Source organism: Archocentrus centrarchus, chromosome 23 (assembly GCF_007364275.1).
Source record: "Archocentrus centrarchus isolate MPI-CPG fArcCen1 chromosome 23, fArcCen1, whole genome shotgun sequence".
Lineage (NCBI taxonomy): Eukaryota > Metazoa > Chordata > Actinopteri > Cichliformes > Cichlidae > Archocentrus > Archocentrus centrarchus.
The window spans coordinates 16,197,100-16,212,806 of NC_044368.1; the positions used below are offsets into that span (position 1 = coordinate 16,197,100).

General features: G+C 41.5%; 2 protein-coding genes across 3 annotated transcripts in view; both read right to left on the reverse strand.

The window, feature by feature from the left end:
- Nucleotides 1-2,838, reverse strand: part of strip2 (striatin interacting protein 2) — a 30,826-nt gene extending 27,988 nt beyond the window's left edge. The window contains exon 1 of the mRNA XM_030720167.1: nucleotides 2,598-2,838. Within this exon, the coding sequence (XP_030576027.1) occupies nucleotides 2,598-2,708 (111 nt within the window). The 5' untranslated portion in view covers nucleotides 2,709-2,838. The remainder of the gene's footprint in view (nucleotides 1-2,597) is intronic.
- Nucleotides 2,839-11,025: 8,187 nt separating this feature from the next.
- ahcyl2b (adenosylhomocysteinase like 2b) overlaps nucleotides 11,026-15,707 on the reverse strand; it is a 51,111-nt gene continuing 46,429 nt past the window's right edge. The window contains exons 13-17 of one of the 2 annotated variants that reach the window (XM_030719942.1): nucleotides 14,211-14,309; nucleotides 12,614-12,682; nucleotides 12,435-12,513; nucleotides 11,396-11,516; nucleotides 11,026-11,164 (exon numbers count right to left, since the gene is read on the reverse strand). In XM_030719942.1, coding sequence (XP_030575802.1) covers nucleotides 11,158-11,164; nucleotides 11,396-11,516; nucleotides 12,435-12,513; nucleotides 12,614-12,682; nucleotides 14,211-14,309 — 375 coding nt within the window. In that variant the 3' untranslated portion in view covers nucleotides 11,026-11,157. Of the gene's footprint in view, nucleotides 11,165-11,391; nucleotides 11,517-12,434; nucleotides 12,514-12,613; nucleotides 12,683-14,210; nucleotides 14,310-15,707 lie in introns of those variants that run through there. The other variant, XM_030719943.1, reaches the window with a different exon arrangement.

Here is a 15,707-nt window from a genome sequence, read left to right on the forward strand (position 1 = left end):
TATCCATACAGCCTTAAAACTGTTGATTTTAATATTGCTAGATTCAGACATGTATGAACCTGCAAGAGTTTTCCAAACCCAAGCTGTTCAGCTTTACAGAAAATTGTGTGATCACTGCTGAAAGTAAAAGCTTATTGAGGAGATTTGTTTTCAAGGCCTTTAACACTTTCACTTAGACTTAATTAGTCTTGATAAATGGCTTAAATGGATTAAATGAGTGAGTGGGTGAGTCCCTCAGTCCTCCCGGAACTGGCGTCTCTGAAGCTGAAGCTCTCTGTCCAAACTGAAATCTCTCTGTTTCTCTTTAATCCTCATGCTTCCCGCACTCTTTTTCTTCTGCTACTCTTCCGTTCTCCTTCCAATTACCCAGCCCCTCTCTCTTCCACTTCTTCATTTTCCCATCCACTCTCCTTCCCCTCTTTGCCGCCAGTTGCCCCTGCTCCAAACTGAACTGGCAGGGGCTACTGTGTTTGCACGCTCTGCACCACATCAGCGTGCAAACACTGGGCACAGTGTCAAGGCTGACCGCCTCCTCTCCTACCAACACATGCCACATGGACAACAGATAACCACTGCGGCCAGAAGAAAAGACAAACAGTTCACGGACATGAACGAGTCAGGTTTGAGGTTCCCAGTTCAAGTGCAGAGGCTAAGGAACCTCCTTCATTAACACACACACACACACACACACACACAATCCCAATAACAGTGAGATGAATATGCTCTAATTCCCACCAAAACATTAAGCGTCCTCTTTCAAAGCACCATGAATGGTTTCGGCTCTCAGCGACCACTCTGACTGACTAACATCTCTTATGTATCTGGACTGTGTAACCCCACAAATGAAGCCCATCATCTAGTAATTTTTTCATAAGGAGGATGAATTATAGCTGCATGGCACAGAGGGAGCCAGTTGTAAGTCTTAACAGCAGCCCCGCCGGCTTCATGTTTAGAAATAGTGGAGTAGATTACAGCTTACAAGTCCATATTACAGAAGGTGACTCCCATAAACAGTCGATGGTGGCTCTAAACACTCTTTAAAATCACAGAAAATCATGCTTGTAAAATGAACCTGTGGGACCATCTCAACCTCTTATCAAATAAAAGGAAGTATTCTAATGATGAAAATATTTCTTTCAATTTAATGTAAGAATTATTTCAGGATATAGTGAAAAAAAATTATCCTAAATGGCTTGTTTTATACACCTAACAGTTCAAACTAGAACCCACTGATACTGCTGACCTGCTGAAGTCCAAACCAAGCATCAGAATGGGGAAGAACGCAGATTTGAGTAACATGAACATGGCATGGTTGTTGGTGCCAGACGGGCTGGTCTGAGTATTTCAGAAACTGCGGATCTGCTGGGATTTTCCCACACAACCATCTCTAGACCAACCAAAGCATCTCTCTAGAATGGCCAGACTGCTTCGACAGGAAGGCAACAGTAGGTCAAATAACCGGGCTAAAGCTGCAGCAGGAGACCACACGAGGTGACACTACTGTCAGCTAAACGGAGGGTACAACTCACCTGGGTTCACCAAAATTGGACAACAGAAGACTGGAAAACCCTTGCTTGGTCATATAAGTCTCAGTTTCTATTGCAACATTTGAATGGTAGGGTCAGAATTTGGTGTGAGCTACATGAAAGCATGGATCCAGTCTGCCTTGTATCATTGAGTCAGGAGATGTTGGTGGTCTAATGATGTTGGGAGATTTTCCTGGGACACTTTCAGCTAACTGAAAGCTCACGGTTTGAATTAAAATACACCCTTATTTACGTAAAACACATTACAAATCTACATTTTCTAACTTGCAACATTTACCAGTGAGCTAGATGTTTACATCGTTTGTGTTGCTCTGTGTTTATCACCTATTACAACAGATGAGAGCAGCCTACAGAGCATGCTACAAGGAGATATGTATGGGACTGATAATAAGTAGACATTCAGTGGGATAACAACATGCAAATTAGGTGTGTGGGCCTGTGATAGCACCATATGCCAAATTTTGGAAGTAATTTCACAACTGATGCACCACCAGCTATATATCTGTGACAGGCCAATATCGGCTCATTATCGTGTAACCAGTCAAAGCTCAAAGATTTTTGATTTACAGTATTAGAAAACAGAGGAAGGCGGCACAAAAAGCCTGCTTTTAGAGATTTAACCTGAACCTGGGTCTGGCAGATCATCCAAACTGATCTGACCTTCTGACTGATTAAACACAGGATGCAATCCAGATGTCAAAAGGACACCATGAGGACATGGGTGTTAGATAAATATGATGTCCAGTTATGTTCGGTGGTCCTGAGAGCAGCAGTCACATTTCGCCACCTGCAGTCCCCCCCCACGCTGAGCACCGCTGTAGGATTACTGCTGGGTTATTTATAGGAGCCGCTGCCAAAATAACACCTCGCCGTCTGTCTGCATGCATGCATGCTTTCGAGCCAAGACAGCGACTCGCTGCGTGGAAAGGACATTCAGCTGATCTCAAAGCTTCACAGCAACAACACACACACACGCGCGCGCACACACACACACACGTCCAGTGAGCTCCTCTACCAGGAGCTGTGGCAGCCCGCTGTACTGGGATTTACCTCCGACTCCTTCTGCTGATCCTTGAACACATCTTTCCCTTTCGGCCTCTGCCTGTCGCCGTTATCGTTAAGGTTATTAATGATAGGTACCTCCATGTCCTCAGTCTGCATCTTTCACGGTCGGCGTGGCTCACTTCCTTCTCCGCGGATAGTGCATGCCGGTCCGGTGGACAGCTCAAGACTGCACCGCGCCAGGAGGGGGGAATCAACTCCGGAGAGCCAAGTTGAGGATCTCCTCCTCCTGCTGCCGTTGCTGCTGCCGCTACTCCCCCCCTCGATCTGTTTGATTCGCTGTCCCTGCACGCCCCGAGAGGGCGGAGTTAGAGAGGAGCATCAGCTGACCGCATGAAACCAAAACGATGTCAGTGTATTAAAGTAGATGGTGAATGGCTAAAAGTATTACAGCACCTTCATCTCATAAAAATAGCTGCTGCATCCCTGAATGACCCTTTTCCGAACAGTCTGTTATCAAATGCCGTCCCAGGTGAGTTCATGTGTGTGCATCTTAATTTGTCATTTCGCCCCCTCTGTCACCTTCCCCTCTGAATTATTGATGTGTGGTTGTGGGGGTTGTCCTGCAGACTGACACACACTCCTACCCACACACAAACCCTTGACTGTGGAAAAACCACTTAAGATGACATGATTGGAGTGAACAGTTCAGAGCAGGCTTGAACCACATGGCCGGGCAGTGGGGGAGGTGAGGGAGTTCAAGGTTAAGTAGTAATTCACTGGTGGTTAAATCCATTGCAATCCATGTGTAAAAGCAGTAGACCCAACAAAAGGGTTAGCCTACAAAAACTGTGATGGGAGGGACCCTTGAGCAAAACAGGGAAGCCTTGCTAGTCCTACTGTAACTAAAGCAGTAAAATACTCATGTCAAATTTGCATTCTGAGAGCATCTCACTTACATAATGTTATGTGATTTAAAAGGGCTGACTGTAAACTGTAAATAAAACATGATAGTAGACACCATCACTGCTGCCATCTTTGAAACTGGTATTGAAGGAGGGGTAGATCTATTCTGGTTTTGCAGTCAAATGGCTACTAACATGTGACATTAACTTGTTCGCTATTTTGGATGTGTGATGCTGTAGGGTCAAATGAATTAGACCCCAGTTAACAGGCCTTGAGACCTTCTGGCAACCACCAGTTCCTAGAGACAAATGGTTCTCTGGTTGGCAAACGGTTGCTGGTCACCCCATAGGTTGCATGAAACACTGGAAACCCTTGGCAACTGCTCTGAGCAGCTGTGAAACTGTGAAAAATGTGATACAATTCAGAAACTGACACCATTTACCTCCAAAGTAAACGTTGCAGTATTGAAATGTGCTGACTGCAGCACTGAGGCAAATTTCTGGTTGGCATCGCACTAGTAGCTAGCACATATTTGTATAGAAGTCAGCTCTGGGGAAGAAGCTGTCCCTCACTGTGGTGTTTCACGATTTTATGTTCCTGTACCTTCTTCCAGAGGGCAAAAGGACAGTCTGTTAGCCGGGAGGATGGGATCCACACTAATGCAGCTGGCCTTCTTGTGGACACAGCCAGATCTAAGAGAGGACTTCCCACAATCCACTGTGCTTTTCTCATTATCCGGGCCAAGTCCTTTCTGTCCTGTTCCATGCAGCTGCCATACCAAACAATTATACTGAAACAACGGATGCAAATGCACAGATAAATGTTACCAGTTGCATAGATAATTGTTACAAATGCACACATAAATGTTACCAGTGCACAGATAAATGTTACCAGTGCACAGATAATTGTTACCAGTTGCATAGATAATTGTTACAAATGCACACATAAATGTTACCAGTGCACAGATAAATGTTACCAGTGCACAGATAAATGTTACCAGTGCACAGATAATTGTTACCAGTTGCATAGATAATTGTTACAAATGCACACATAATTGTTACCAGTGTACAGATAATTGTTACCAGTTGCATAAATAATTGTTACAAATGCACACATAAATGTTACCAGTTGCATAGATAATTGTTACAAATGCACACATAGATGTTACCACTGCATAGATAATTGTTACCAGTGCACAGATAATTGTTACCAGTTGCATAGATAATTGTTATAAATGCACACATAAATGTTACCAGTGCACAAATAATTGTTACCAGTGTACAGATAATTGTTACCAGTTGCATAGATAATTGTTACAAATGCACACATAAATGTTACCAGTGCACAAATAATTGTTACCAGTGTACAGATAATTGTTACCAGTTGCATAGATAATTGTTACAAATGCACACATAAATGTTACCAGTGCACTTCTGATTTGAAGCTTTCAATTCAATTCAATTCAATTTTATTTATATAGCGCCAAATCACAACAAACTGTCACCTCAAGGCGCTTTGTATTGTGGGTAAAGACCCTACAATAATACAGAGAAAAACCAACAGTCAAAACGACCCCCTATGAGCAGCACTTGGCGACAGTGGAAAGGAAAAACTCCCTTTTAACAGGAAGAAACCTCCAGCAGAACCAGGCTCAGGGAGGGGCAGTCATCTGCCGCGACCGGTTGGGCTGAGGGGAGAGAAAGACATGCTGTGGAAGAGAGCCAGAGATTAATATCAATTAATGATTAAATGCAGAGTGGAGTATAAACAAAGTAAATAAGGTGAATGAGAAACAGTGCATTATGTGAACCCCCCAGCAGACTAGGCCTATAGCAGCATAACTAAGGGATGGTTCAGGGTCACCTGATCCAGCCCTAAACTATAAGCTTTATCATAAAGGAAAGTTTTAAGCCTAATCTTAAAAATAGAGAGGGTGTCTGTCTCCCGAATCCAAGCTGGAAGCTGGTTCCACAGAAGAGGCGCCTGAAAGCTGAAGGCTCTGCCTCCCAGTCTACTCTTAAGTATCCTAGGAACCACAAGTAAGCCAGCAGTCTGAGAGCGAAGTGCTCTGTTGGGGTGATATGGTACTATGAGGTCTTTGAGATAAGATGGTGCCTGATTATTCAAGACCTTGTATGTGAGGAGAAGAATTTTAAATTCTATTCTAGATTTAACAGGGAGCCAATGAAGAGAAGCCAGTATGGGAGAAATATGCTCTCTCTTTCTAGTCCCTGTCAGTACTCTAGCTGCAGCATTTTGGATCAGCTGAAAGCTTTTCAGGGAGCTTTTAGGACAGCCTGATAATAATGAATTACAATAGTCCAGCCTAGAAGTAATAAATGCATGAATTAGCTTTTCAGCATCACTCTGAGAAAGGATGTTTCTAATTTTAGAAATATTGCGCAAATGCAAAAAAGCGGTCCTACATATTTGTTTAATATGTGCATTGAAGGACATATCCTGGTCAAAAATAACTCCAAGATTTCTCACAGTGTTACTGGAGGCCAAAGTAATGCCATCCAGAGTAAGTATCTGGTTAGACACCATGTTTCTAAGATTTGTGGGGCCGAGAACAAGAATTTCAGTTTTATCTGAATTTAGAAGCAGGAAATTAGAGGTCATCCAGGCCTTAATATCTTTAAGACATTCCTGCAGTTTAACTAATTGATGTGTTACATCTGGCTTCATTGATAGGTAAAGCTGAGTATCATCTGCATAACAATGAAAATTGATGCAGTGCTTTCTAATACTGCCTAAGGGAAGCATGTATAATGTAAATAAAATTGGTCCTAGCACAGAACCCTGTGGAACTCCATAATTAACCTTAGTGTGTGAAGAAGGCTCCCCATTTACATGAACAAATTGGAGTCTATGAGATAAATATGATTCAAACCACTGCAGTGCAGTACCTTTAATACCTATAGTATGCTCTAATCTCTGTAATAAAATGTTATGGTCAACAGTATCAAAAGCTACACTGAGGTCCAACAGGACAAGAACAGAGATGAGTCCACTGTCAGAGGCTCTAAGAAGATCATTTGTAACCTTCACTAATGCTGTTTCTATACTGTGATGAATTCTGAAACCTGACTGAAACTCTTCAAATAAACCGTTCCTCTGCAGATGATCAGTTAGCTGTTTTACGACTACTCTTTCAAGAATCTTTGAGAGAAAAGGAAGGTTGGAGATTGGCCTATAATTAGCTAAGACAGCTGGGTCAAGTGATGGCTTTTTAAGCAGAGGTTTAATTACAGCCACCTTGAAGGTCTGTGGTACATAGCCAACTAATAAAGACTGATTGATCATTTTTAAGATTGAAGCATCAATAATTGGAAAGACTTCTTTGAACAGTCTAGTAGGAATGGGATCTAATAAACATGTTGCTGGTTTAGAGGAAGTAACTATTGAAGTTAACTCAGAAAGATCAACTGGAGCAAAAGAGTCTAAACAAATACCAGCAGTGCTGAAAGCAGCCGAACATGAAGAATAATCTTTGAGATGGTTATGAATAATTTTTTCTCTAATGTCTAAAATTTTATTTGTAAAGAAATCCATGAAGTCACTACTAGTTAAAGTGAAAGGAATACTCGGCTCTACAGAGCTCTGACTCTTTTCAGAGGAGCCACAGCATCCAAAATCGTACACAGTGAGGATGTAAAACTATTGATGAGATAAGTTCATGTGTGTGTGAAGGCAACAAATACTTTTGGCATTATAGTGTAATATAAGATGAAGCACTTGTGTCTCCATCTTTTACATACAGTCTGTGGAGGTGAGAAATCAATGCTCTCAGAACGTGTAGTAAAATTTCTCTACCGCATAAACACATAACTTCGTAACCCATTTAAATTCAAATTTATGAGCTTTATTAACTGTTCCAGATCTTAAAATGTTAAAGCTTTTTGTAACATTTTATGATCATTTTAAGACCCCCCCAAATTATCAGCCTGGGGACCTGGATAAATTAGTCTGGCTCCACCACTGTTCCCACCTATGGCCTACCTATTGAGTATACTAGATTATAATATTTTTATTTTAGAGAGTTTGATTTTCTGTTACATGGCACTGAACAGGAGTGGCCCTCCAATCTCATTGTACATCCTGTATAATGTCAATAAAGGCATTCTATTCTATTCCTCTCCCTCAACCATAAGCTCCATAGATTTGTCGCAGGGTGAGTGATAGTCCACCTTCTATATTACTGTTGTAGCACCCAAACGTAGCCATAAAAATCACGGCAAATCAAATCTCATCTTACATGGTTCAAAATAAGATGAATTAGAATGAAACTAAATCATAGCATGAATTACTTTAATTTCAGTCATATTCTATGCGTGGTACTCACAAACTTGACTAATGTTTCTAGAAGAAATAGAGGCTCAGAGCCAGCTCGGCTCTGTTGATGTCAGAGATGTCCCCGTGTGATTGCTGCTGGGTCAGATGAGCTCACCGTGGCTCTGACAGACCTCAGCAGCTGCACACATGGATTCTTCTTACCCGGCACATAAATACAACTAGAAACCAATCCGGGATGACAACACGGGCAGCGACATTAGATAAAACATCTATATGTGAACAGAGTGGGCAATTGTGTGTTAAACGTTGCAGCAAATCAAGGAGATGCACACAAAATATTCACAATTTTTACATTTTTATTCATTGAGATTACAGAATTTTGTCATTATTGCTCATCATCTACCGTTATCACTTGCAATATTTAAACATAGGGTTTATTTTTTCTTTATTAGACAACTTAAAACATGTTGAATTTTGTCAGTTTGAACTGCATGAGGATTTACAACAATAAATACAGGCGTTGATTCTTCTTTTACCTTCCTATACTTTTAAAGGTTGTCATATCTGCATATAGTATGTATATACATCTATGATGCTGGTGTCTTCCCCCGCCTACCCAGTCAGCACACGACTGACGAAAAAAACAAACAAACAAACAAACAAAAAAAAAAAAACATGGTTTCTCCACCCCTAACGCACAGGCTAGGATCCTGAGGCAGCTGATAAAGCAACTATGGCCTACAAACAGAAAGGATGTGTACAAATACAGAAACATTTAGACACATGCCATCGTTGTCATCTCAGTTGTTCACACACGCGGACACACACACACACACAAAAGGAAAAAATAAGAATTAAGACAATAGGTTTAAGAACTACAGACAAGCAGTCAACAGCATAAGGACAGATGTTGGCAGGGACTCAGGAGTTTGACTAAAGGGTTCCCATATACCTTTGAAATGTTCCAAATTTGTTTTGTTTTTTTTGCCATAAACAAAAAGGAACATGTTTTTTTTTTTTTTGGCCAGAGTTTAACCAGAAGAATGAAACCGTGTCAAATATGTAGCAGGAGCGCGCTCAGAAACCCTTCAAAATAAAATGCTGAACTATTCTGTTAAAAGAACTAATGGCTAAACAGACATGCAAAAGCATATTTGAATTTTTAACAGAGCAGACTGACTTATTCAAGTTGTTTTCTTTTTTGTGCCACTTCCACCTCTTCCAAAGACGAAACTTTAACCATGTTATTTTTTTTTATATCGAGTACAATACAGTAAACTTTCAGACTTGGGTAATGAGCTACTGTGTGCGTTTTTGTTTTGTTTTTTTGCTTTTAATCTTAGTGTGTTAAAGTAGAGCTGGCAGCGTCTCGCAGCACGCCGGCAGAGAACGTGACGGGTTCAGGTGCAGGGCCGGTGCGGCGGCGGGGTGCACTTCAGGTGAAATCACTGTCAGGGCTTTTCTAATTTCAAACGTCAGCTCAGCTGGGGACGAGCCGCAGAGGATGGCGACCGTGCAGCTCATTACAGCCAAAGAAAGAAAGCGCCTCCCGGGTGGGAAAAGGCGGAAATCGACCTGAAAGGCTAGTGCACGTCAGAGATGGCGAGTGCGTGTCTTTCGTTTGCAGGCTCAACCATCTGTGAGTACCAAAGAGTTGTCATTTGAGTATGGCAAATACAGTAAATCTTAACAGCACCATGTGTTTTATTGAGGACCTGACAGAATGAAATCTGCTTAAAAAGGGACAGCGCACCTCAAAGGAACATTTACATATTCTTCCTGGCCTGTAGTGTTAATTTATCCACAGAAACCGCTTCAGTGTGAGCAGCACAGTCCTGGAGATACAAGCTGTAGAGGCGTCTGCCTTCTCTTAAATGTAATGGAACTCAATGGGGCTCGCCTTGTGACTGACTCAAGCAACAATGACTGCTTTACTGAAAAACAAAACAGTTCTCTTACCTTGTTGGTGGGTTCATGTAGGAACTATTTTCTTTCTGTCCACATCCACCAAACAAGAGGCTTGCATCAGTCACAAGCATGAGCCGCATGAGTGAATCGGAGCATGACTTTGGGAAAGTGACACTGCCCTGAAGTTTAAAATAAATTTTTTTTATGCTCCAAAAACCACAAGATGAGTGCCGTTTCGCTTCATTATATTCAAGAGAAGGGGAGACGTTTCTACAGCTGGCATCTCTAAACTTGGGCAGCAGAAAAATGGATAAATAAAATTATAACCTAGATTAAAAAAATATGTACATTTGATTTTTGAGGTGAGCTGCTCCTTTAAGTACCGGGCGCTGCATGTTTGGTATTTCTGCAAATATTTTCTCACAGTATTTAAAATGAGGGTTTGAGTTTATTACACGCGTCATTAGAACATTAGACTGTAATGATCTTAGAGGAGAGGAAAAAGATAGAAAAATCTTTTCTATATAAATATCTAAATATACAGTATACCCTTGTAATGGTGTGACAGCCTGCCATGCTTCTACTATAGTATCCTTGTTTAGGTAAAGGACCAAATAAAAATACTTTTCATTACTTCAACACTGGGCGAGAAAGAAGAGCAGCCAATGAGATGGTTTCACTGTGGGTTTGAGTGACAGGTGGGGGAAACAAAACAAAAAAAGTCACCCTCCAGTCGTGCTTTAAAAAAACAAAAAACAAAAAAAAACTACATCTGATCCAAAGGGACAGAATGCATTATTAAAAATAAATGCTTAAAAACAGACAAATCTCAATCAAATAAAACACGATATGATTGGACCCTGAGACCCCCCCCAAACCCTGGGCCTAGCCCCACCCCTCCCACCCCAATAATACACAAGAGAAAACAAATGGAAAAAAAAAAAAAATCACAAGTAGAAAAGAAAAGACAACAAAAATAAGGGACAGGAAAAATTGTCCAACACTAAATCTTCAAAGGTCGTCTTCATTCACACAGATTTTTTTCTTTTAAAGCAAGATTTTTTTTTTTTTTTTATACAGTATATATCTTTAGCGTCAGTAATTTCATCTTTAATAGATAAACAATAAAAGATCTGGCAACGTGGAAGAGAGGATGGAGGGTTTACATACGACTCGACACACAAAGAGAGAGGGTGGATGGCGAAATGACGAGTGGAAGGGAGACGGTGTTTGGGAGCTAGCTCGAGGTGAATGGCAGGAGCAGCTCCACGGAGTAGTTAATGTTATTATTGTTATTATTACTGTCAGGTAAATAACATAACTGCCATAAGCAGGGAAAGCCACCCACCCCAACCCACCCCACCCACCCCAGGCTTGGCCGAAACCCCGGCCCCTCTCAATCACATATAAAGCAGGTGTGTTGACTGTTGTGTCCATCCTCCCTCCTGTCCTCCTCCATCAGGACAATTCTTGGAGTTCTCCTTTCCCCAACACTTGGCTAATACCTTAAAAAGAAAAAGAGCACATCTGTTAGCAGCTGTCAGAGGAACAACACACCACATGTTTTTAGACTCTTAAACCTACATGTATTCAACAGGGTGTTCGAGAGGATTTAGATTTAAGAGGCTGTGATAGAGGATGCAGTTTTAATAAGTACACAGAAGATCATTACATGAATTATCAGATTATATCATATCCACTTAAAAAGAGGCCAAGTGTCTGAGGTGTTTACTTACCTATAGTAGTTTGGCTTGAAGGGACCGTTCTTGTTTAAGCCCAAGTACTTGGCCTGCTCGTCAGTCAGCTCTGTAAGGTGTGCATCAAATGTTGGGAGATGCAGGCTGGCCACATACTCATCTGAAGGGCAAGTGAGAGACAAAGAACATGTTTAGATTCGCTGTGCGTCCGTGTTTGATTAATCATTTAAACAAGAACAGGAAGTAGCAGGATTTCCCAGCTCTTTTCCTCTGCTGTGATAACCGTATTCTTCTTCTTTTTACCCTTCCCTGACCTCATTCTTCTCTCCTCATCTACACCCTGCCCTTTTCCATCTCTGTGTCAGTGTGTGTTGTGATAACAGCAGCAGTCGCTCACAGACTGACCTATATTCGGCTCCTTGTTTTTCTTTATGATGCATGTGCTCTGCTCTCACTGCGGGACAGCTCAGAGATGTGACAGGCTGCAGACATGCACACATGTGTACAGATACTCGGGATTCACTCTACTGTGAGTGATTTGCCATCCAGGGACACGAACAGACTGAACAGACTCTGAGCTGTCTATAGAAATAAATGCAGTCTGGCTGCAGGCCCTGTGCCATGCAAAACTAACGTGCTGTAATCTCTTCCTATACATCTATGTAGATGGTGGTTACTCATGGACCTGCTAGCATTCTGATACTAGCAGGTCAATTCCAGCTCCACATTTATATTCTTAGACTCTACCAGATCTTAGACTGAGATTGGTTTCAGCCCCTCAGTTTTTGCTCCTCACTCTTTAAGGTCACCCTCCCTTTGAGCTGAATTTATTTAGATTGGTTGCCCCTTGCAAACAGAAGGTTTGCACAAAAGCTGGGTGGGGCTTCTGCCTAAAACCTAGTAGCCTGAAACCTGAGCTTTTCCCTGACAGGAATTACTTGTACGCTGACCTCATTATTAGAAATTCTGGTCATGTTTATTACAAGCATCCACTACTGTAACCCTAAACATGTGACAGAAAATAAAAACTGTAATAGGTCCACTTAAACTGCAACATATCCAGAAATGATATTCTTACCCATCTTCTTGGGCAGTAGGTAAACATCCTGCTTGTAGCGTCCTTCGGGGGCATTGTACAGCTCTATCAGTGCCAGTGCCTGGGCAGATACACACACACACACAAACACAGCAATGCACAAAGCCTGAAAATCCAAACGTGCAACAATATAAACAAGACAAATGGATCTACAGCTCTACCTGGGTAGTGGCAGTGATAGAGAGCACAAAAGTGGGCACAGTGGAACAGCTGAGGTTCAGCAGACGACCCTGGAGAAGAAGAAGAAAAAAAACCCCACAAGGTTAGAGCACAAGAAGAAAATACACATGCAGGCCATTAGCTTTGTTAAGAAAGTACATTTTGGGTGGTGTGATGAAAATTTAAGATGAGAGATAGGAATGAATAAACTCAGATTTATGAGTCCCCCAATAAATTGTCTGTATATCAGTTGCGTAACACTGAGTAACACAAAGAATCTGAAAATTACTTCAGGGCCTTTGCTTTTCTTCCTTCAGTTTTTGCATTACTGCAGATGATGCTAAACATGCACTGAGTGGCCCACCCTCTGAAACTGAAACAGCATGCGAGGAGAGGAGAACAGAGAAAGCCTCAATTGTTGTTGCTGGATGATGAAAGCAGAACAAAAACGCTACACAGGGCATTCATTTTCTGTACACACTGAACTTCACGCATATGCTGGTCGCCAATGCTGTGTGTTTTCACATGACGAAGCAGCACAAAAGGGCCTCAGCAACCAAATCTCATCTTTGTGGACCATCTTACAGCTTCAGTAATGCTCATAAATGAGTGCACAGCATTACACTGTGACACAGAGCAACAACAAAAAAAAAAGCCCCTTTTTTGACACATTCACTATTTTAAATAAACTTTAAAGAAGAGAGAACCAGATGTTAGATATGCTAAATGATAAGATGATGTGTTTTGTATGCTTAAACTAAATGGCATTTTTGGAATACTGCTCTATTTTAAGGATCAGAACAGAGCGTGTGATCTGGGGGCAGGTGAGGTGAGGATGGAGGAGCCAGTGTACTGATGTAGCTGAAACTTCTACAGATCAAACAGCCTCAAAGAGGCAGGCAGTGACAGGCTGGCAGGTTGCCTGTCTGGCCCTGTTGGACTGCTCTCATTCTGTCATGCACACACTCACGCACACAGATAGACACGCTATCTTATCCTAAAATATTCATGATCAGAGGTGTGAACGCATATAATTGCGAGGAAAGTAAAGTTGCAAAAAAGTTTGCTTTAGGTTTGTGTGTCCTGTTTAAGTGGTTACATATTATCTGTTGCTCTGGTTGAGTGGCTATATGCCAGTTCAATTACAAAGTAATGCACAACAGCACTAGCTAGGGGGCAGTCTGCCTTACAAAAGAACTCTAGACTTCCAGTTACACAAGGGGGTGCTTATGAGACAGTCCAGAATGAAAGGGGAACTATCGAGCTGTAGCCCCAAAATACAGTTGAAATTCCATGGGGTAAACATTTTTCTTCTGGGAGTTTTTATCCTGTTTTCAACTTAAAAAAAAAGGGGGGGGGGGGGGGTGTGTGTGTGATGCAATAGGTATAGTTCACACATTAGCAGAATGCATTTTACGTGCCAAACCAGCTCCCCTGTAAGAAAACTGAAGGACATTAGTGTTGCTTTATTTAAATTTTGACACATTATCAAACAAAAAATATCTAGAAGCTTTTGCACCCTTGTAACCCAGGCTGAACTGTAGACAATTCCTGTACAACAGGATTAAAAGGAAAAAGCATGGCTGGGTGTGTTTGTACCTCTGCCAGCAGGACTATCCTCTTGCCATCAGGCCAGATTACGTGGTCCACCTGAGAGCGCACTCTCTCCCAGGTGAGTTCAGGAGTCCGCAGGCTTGCCTAGAAGGATAGAACGACATCATCATCAATTACGTACATTTGGCTGTTTGTGCTATGACTTATTTTTGTTCTATGTGAGGTGATGTGATCACCCTGAGTTAAATACTGACCAAACATGCTTCATTTCCGGGACTGAAGTGACTCAAAGCTTCCTCTCATATGAACCATTTCCTCTGTCCACCACACATTATTACTGCTTTTAAAACATCTTCATGTTCCTCTCTTATTTCTTTGTTCCCATTACTAATGCTTCTGATCAGATCCTAACTGTCATTAAGGTGTCCTGGAAGATCCATCTAACAGTAGTGGTAAAGTATGCATAGATCACACTGATACCAGATGTCTGCAGGTATAAAAGCTGAATTCAAGACTTTTTAAGACCTGAGGTTTAGGATGAAATGTGTAATTGGAAACATAAATGTGAAAATATGCAATTTCTGTATTAAACTGATATCAGGTTGAAATTAAGTTAAAATGAAATGACTTAATTGTGTGAAAAGGAGCTTTAAGAGTAATCTTGTTATAGCTATCTGGCATTAAACTTGGATCTTTCCAGTCTAGCAGACTTATCGTGCAGACTGGCTAGCCCCTCTTTTTTTTATATCTTCAAGATTTCCACAAGTGTGCCGTAAACTCTAAATGAACCCTCCACCAAGATTCCCTAAACAACAGAAAATCTTGTGTTTATTTATTTTAATGTACTTGGCACTGACGTGAGATACAGCAGTTAAGGTAGCTAATTAATCTCATTATAAAACAGACTGAGCGTATTATTGGAACATTAAAGAAGTTTTAAAAAAAGAAAGCTGCAAATATGACATCCATCCACTTATATTTGTTATTTACATTAGCTTAAACATTAGGCATCTTTCTGTGGTCTCACGCTGGTGCAGCCTTTTGTATTAGAGCCGAGGCAAGGTCTTAAACATGCAACTGCACTGCATGATCTAAATGTGTGCATGGGGTAACGGTGACATTGCGTGCTGCTGCTGCAAAATCCTTTCAGGGATGGGACAGATCATATTTAATTTTTATGGCTTTTTATTGGTCAAGACTGGATAAAAGCTTAACCATTGTTATGGTTTAAAAGCTTGTAAAGGTCCACAAGTTTAAGCCTTATGTAACCAATGTCAGGATAGTGGCTGCACCATATTTTTCTTGCTTTTTTATTCCTCCCACGTTTGTGTTTTGAAAAATCCCTGTGGGGAAACCAAGTATCCATCTGTCTGTCCAGTTTATTTCTGAGCGTAACAAAGTCGTGGATCAGACCTTTCACCGACACCACACTCACTCAAACTACGCGGACTGTTACCATGACAACACAGAACAATCGCTGCCCAAGGTCAAGCTTTACAGACACAAGGACGTCAGCGGGGGAACGAAATCGCCTATGTTGGT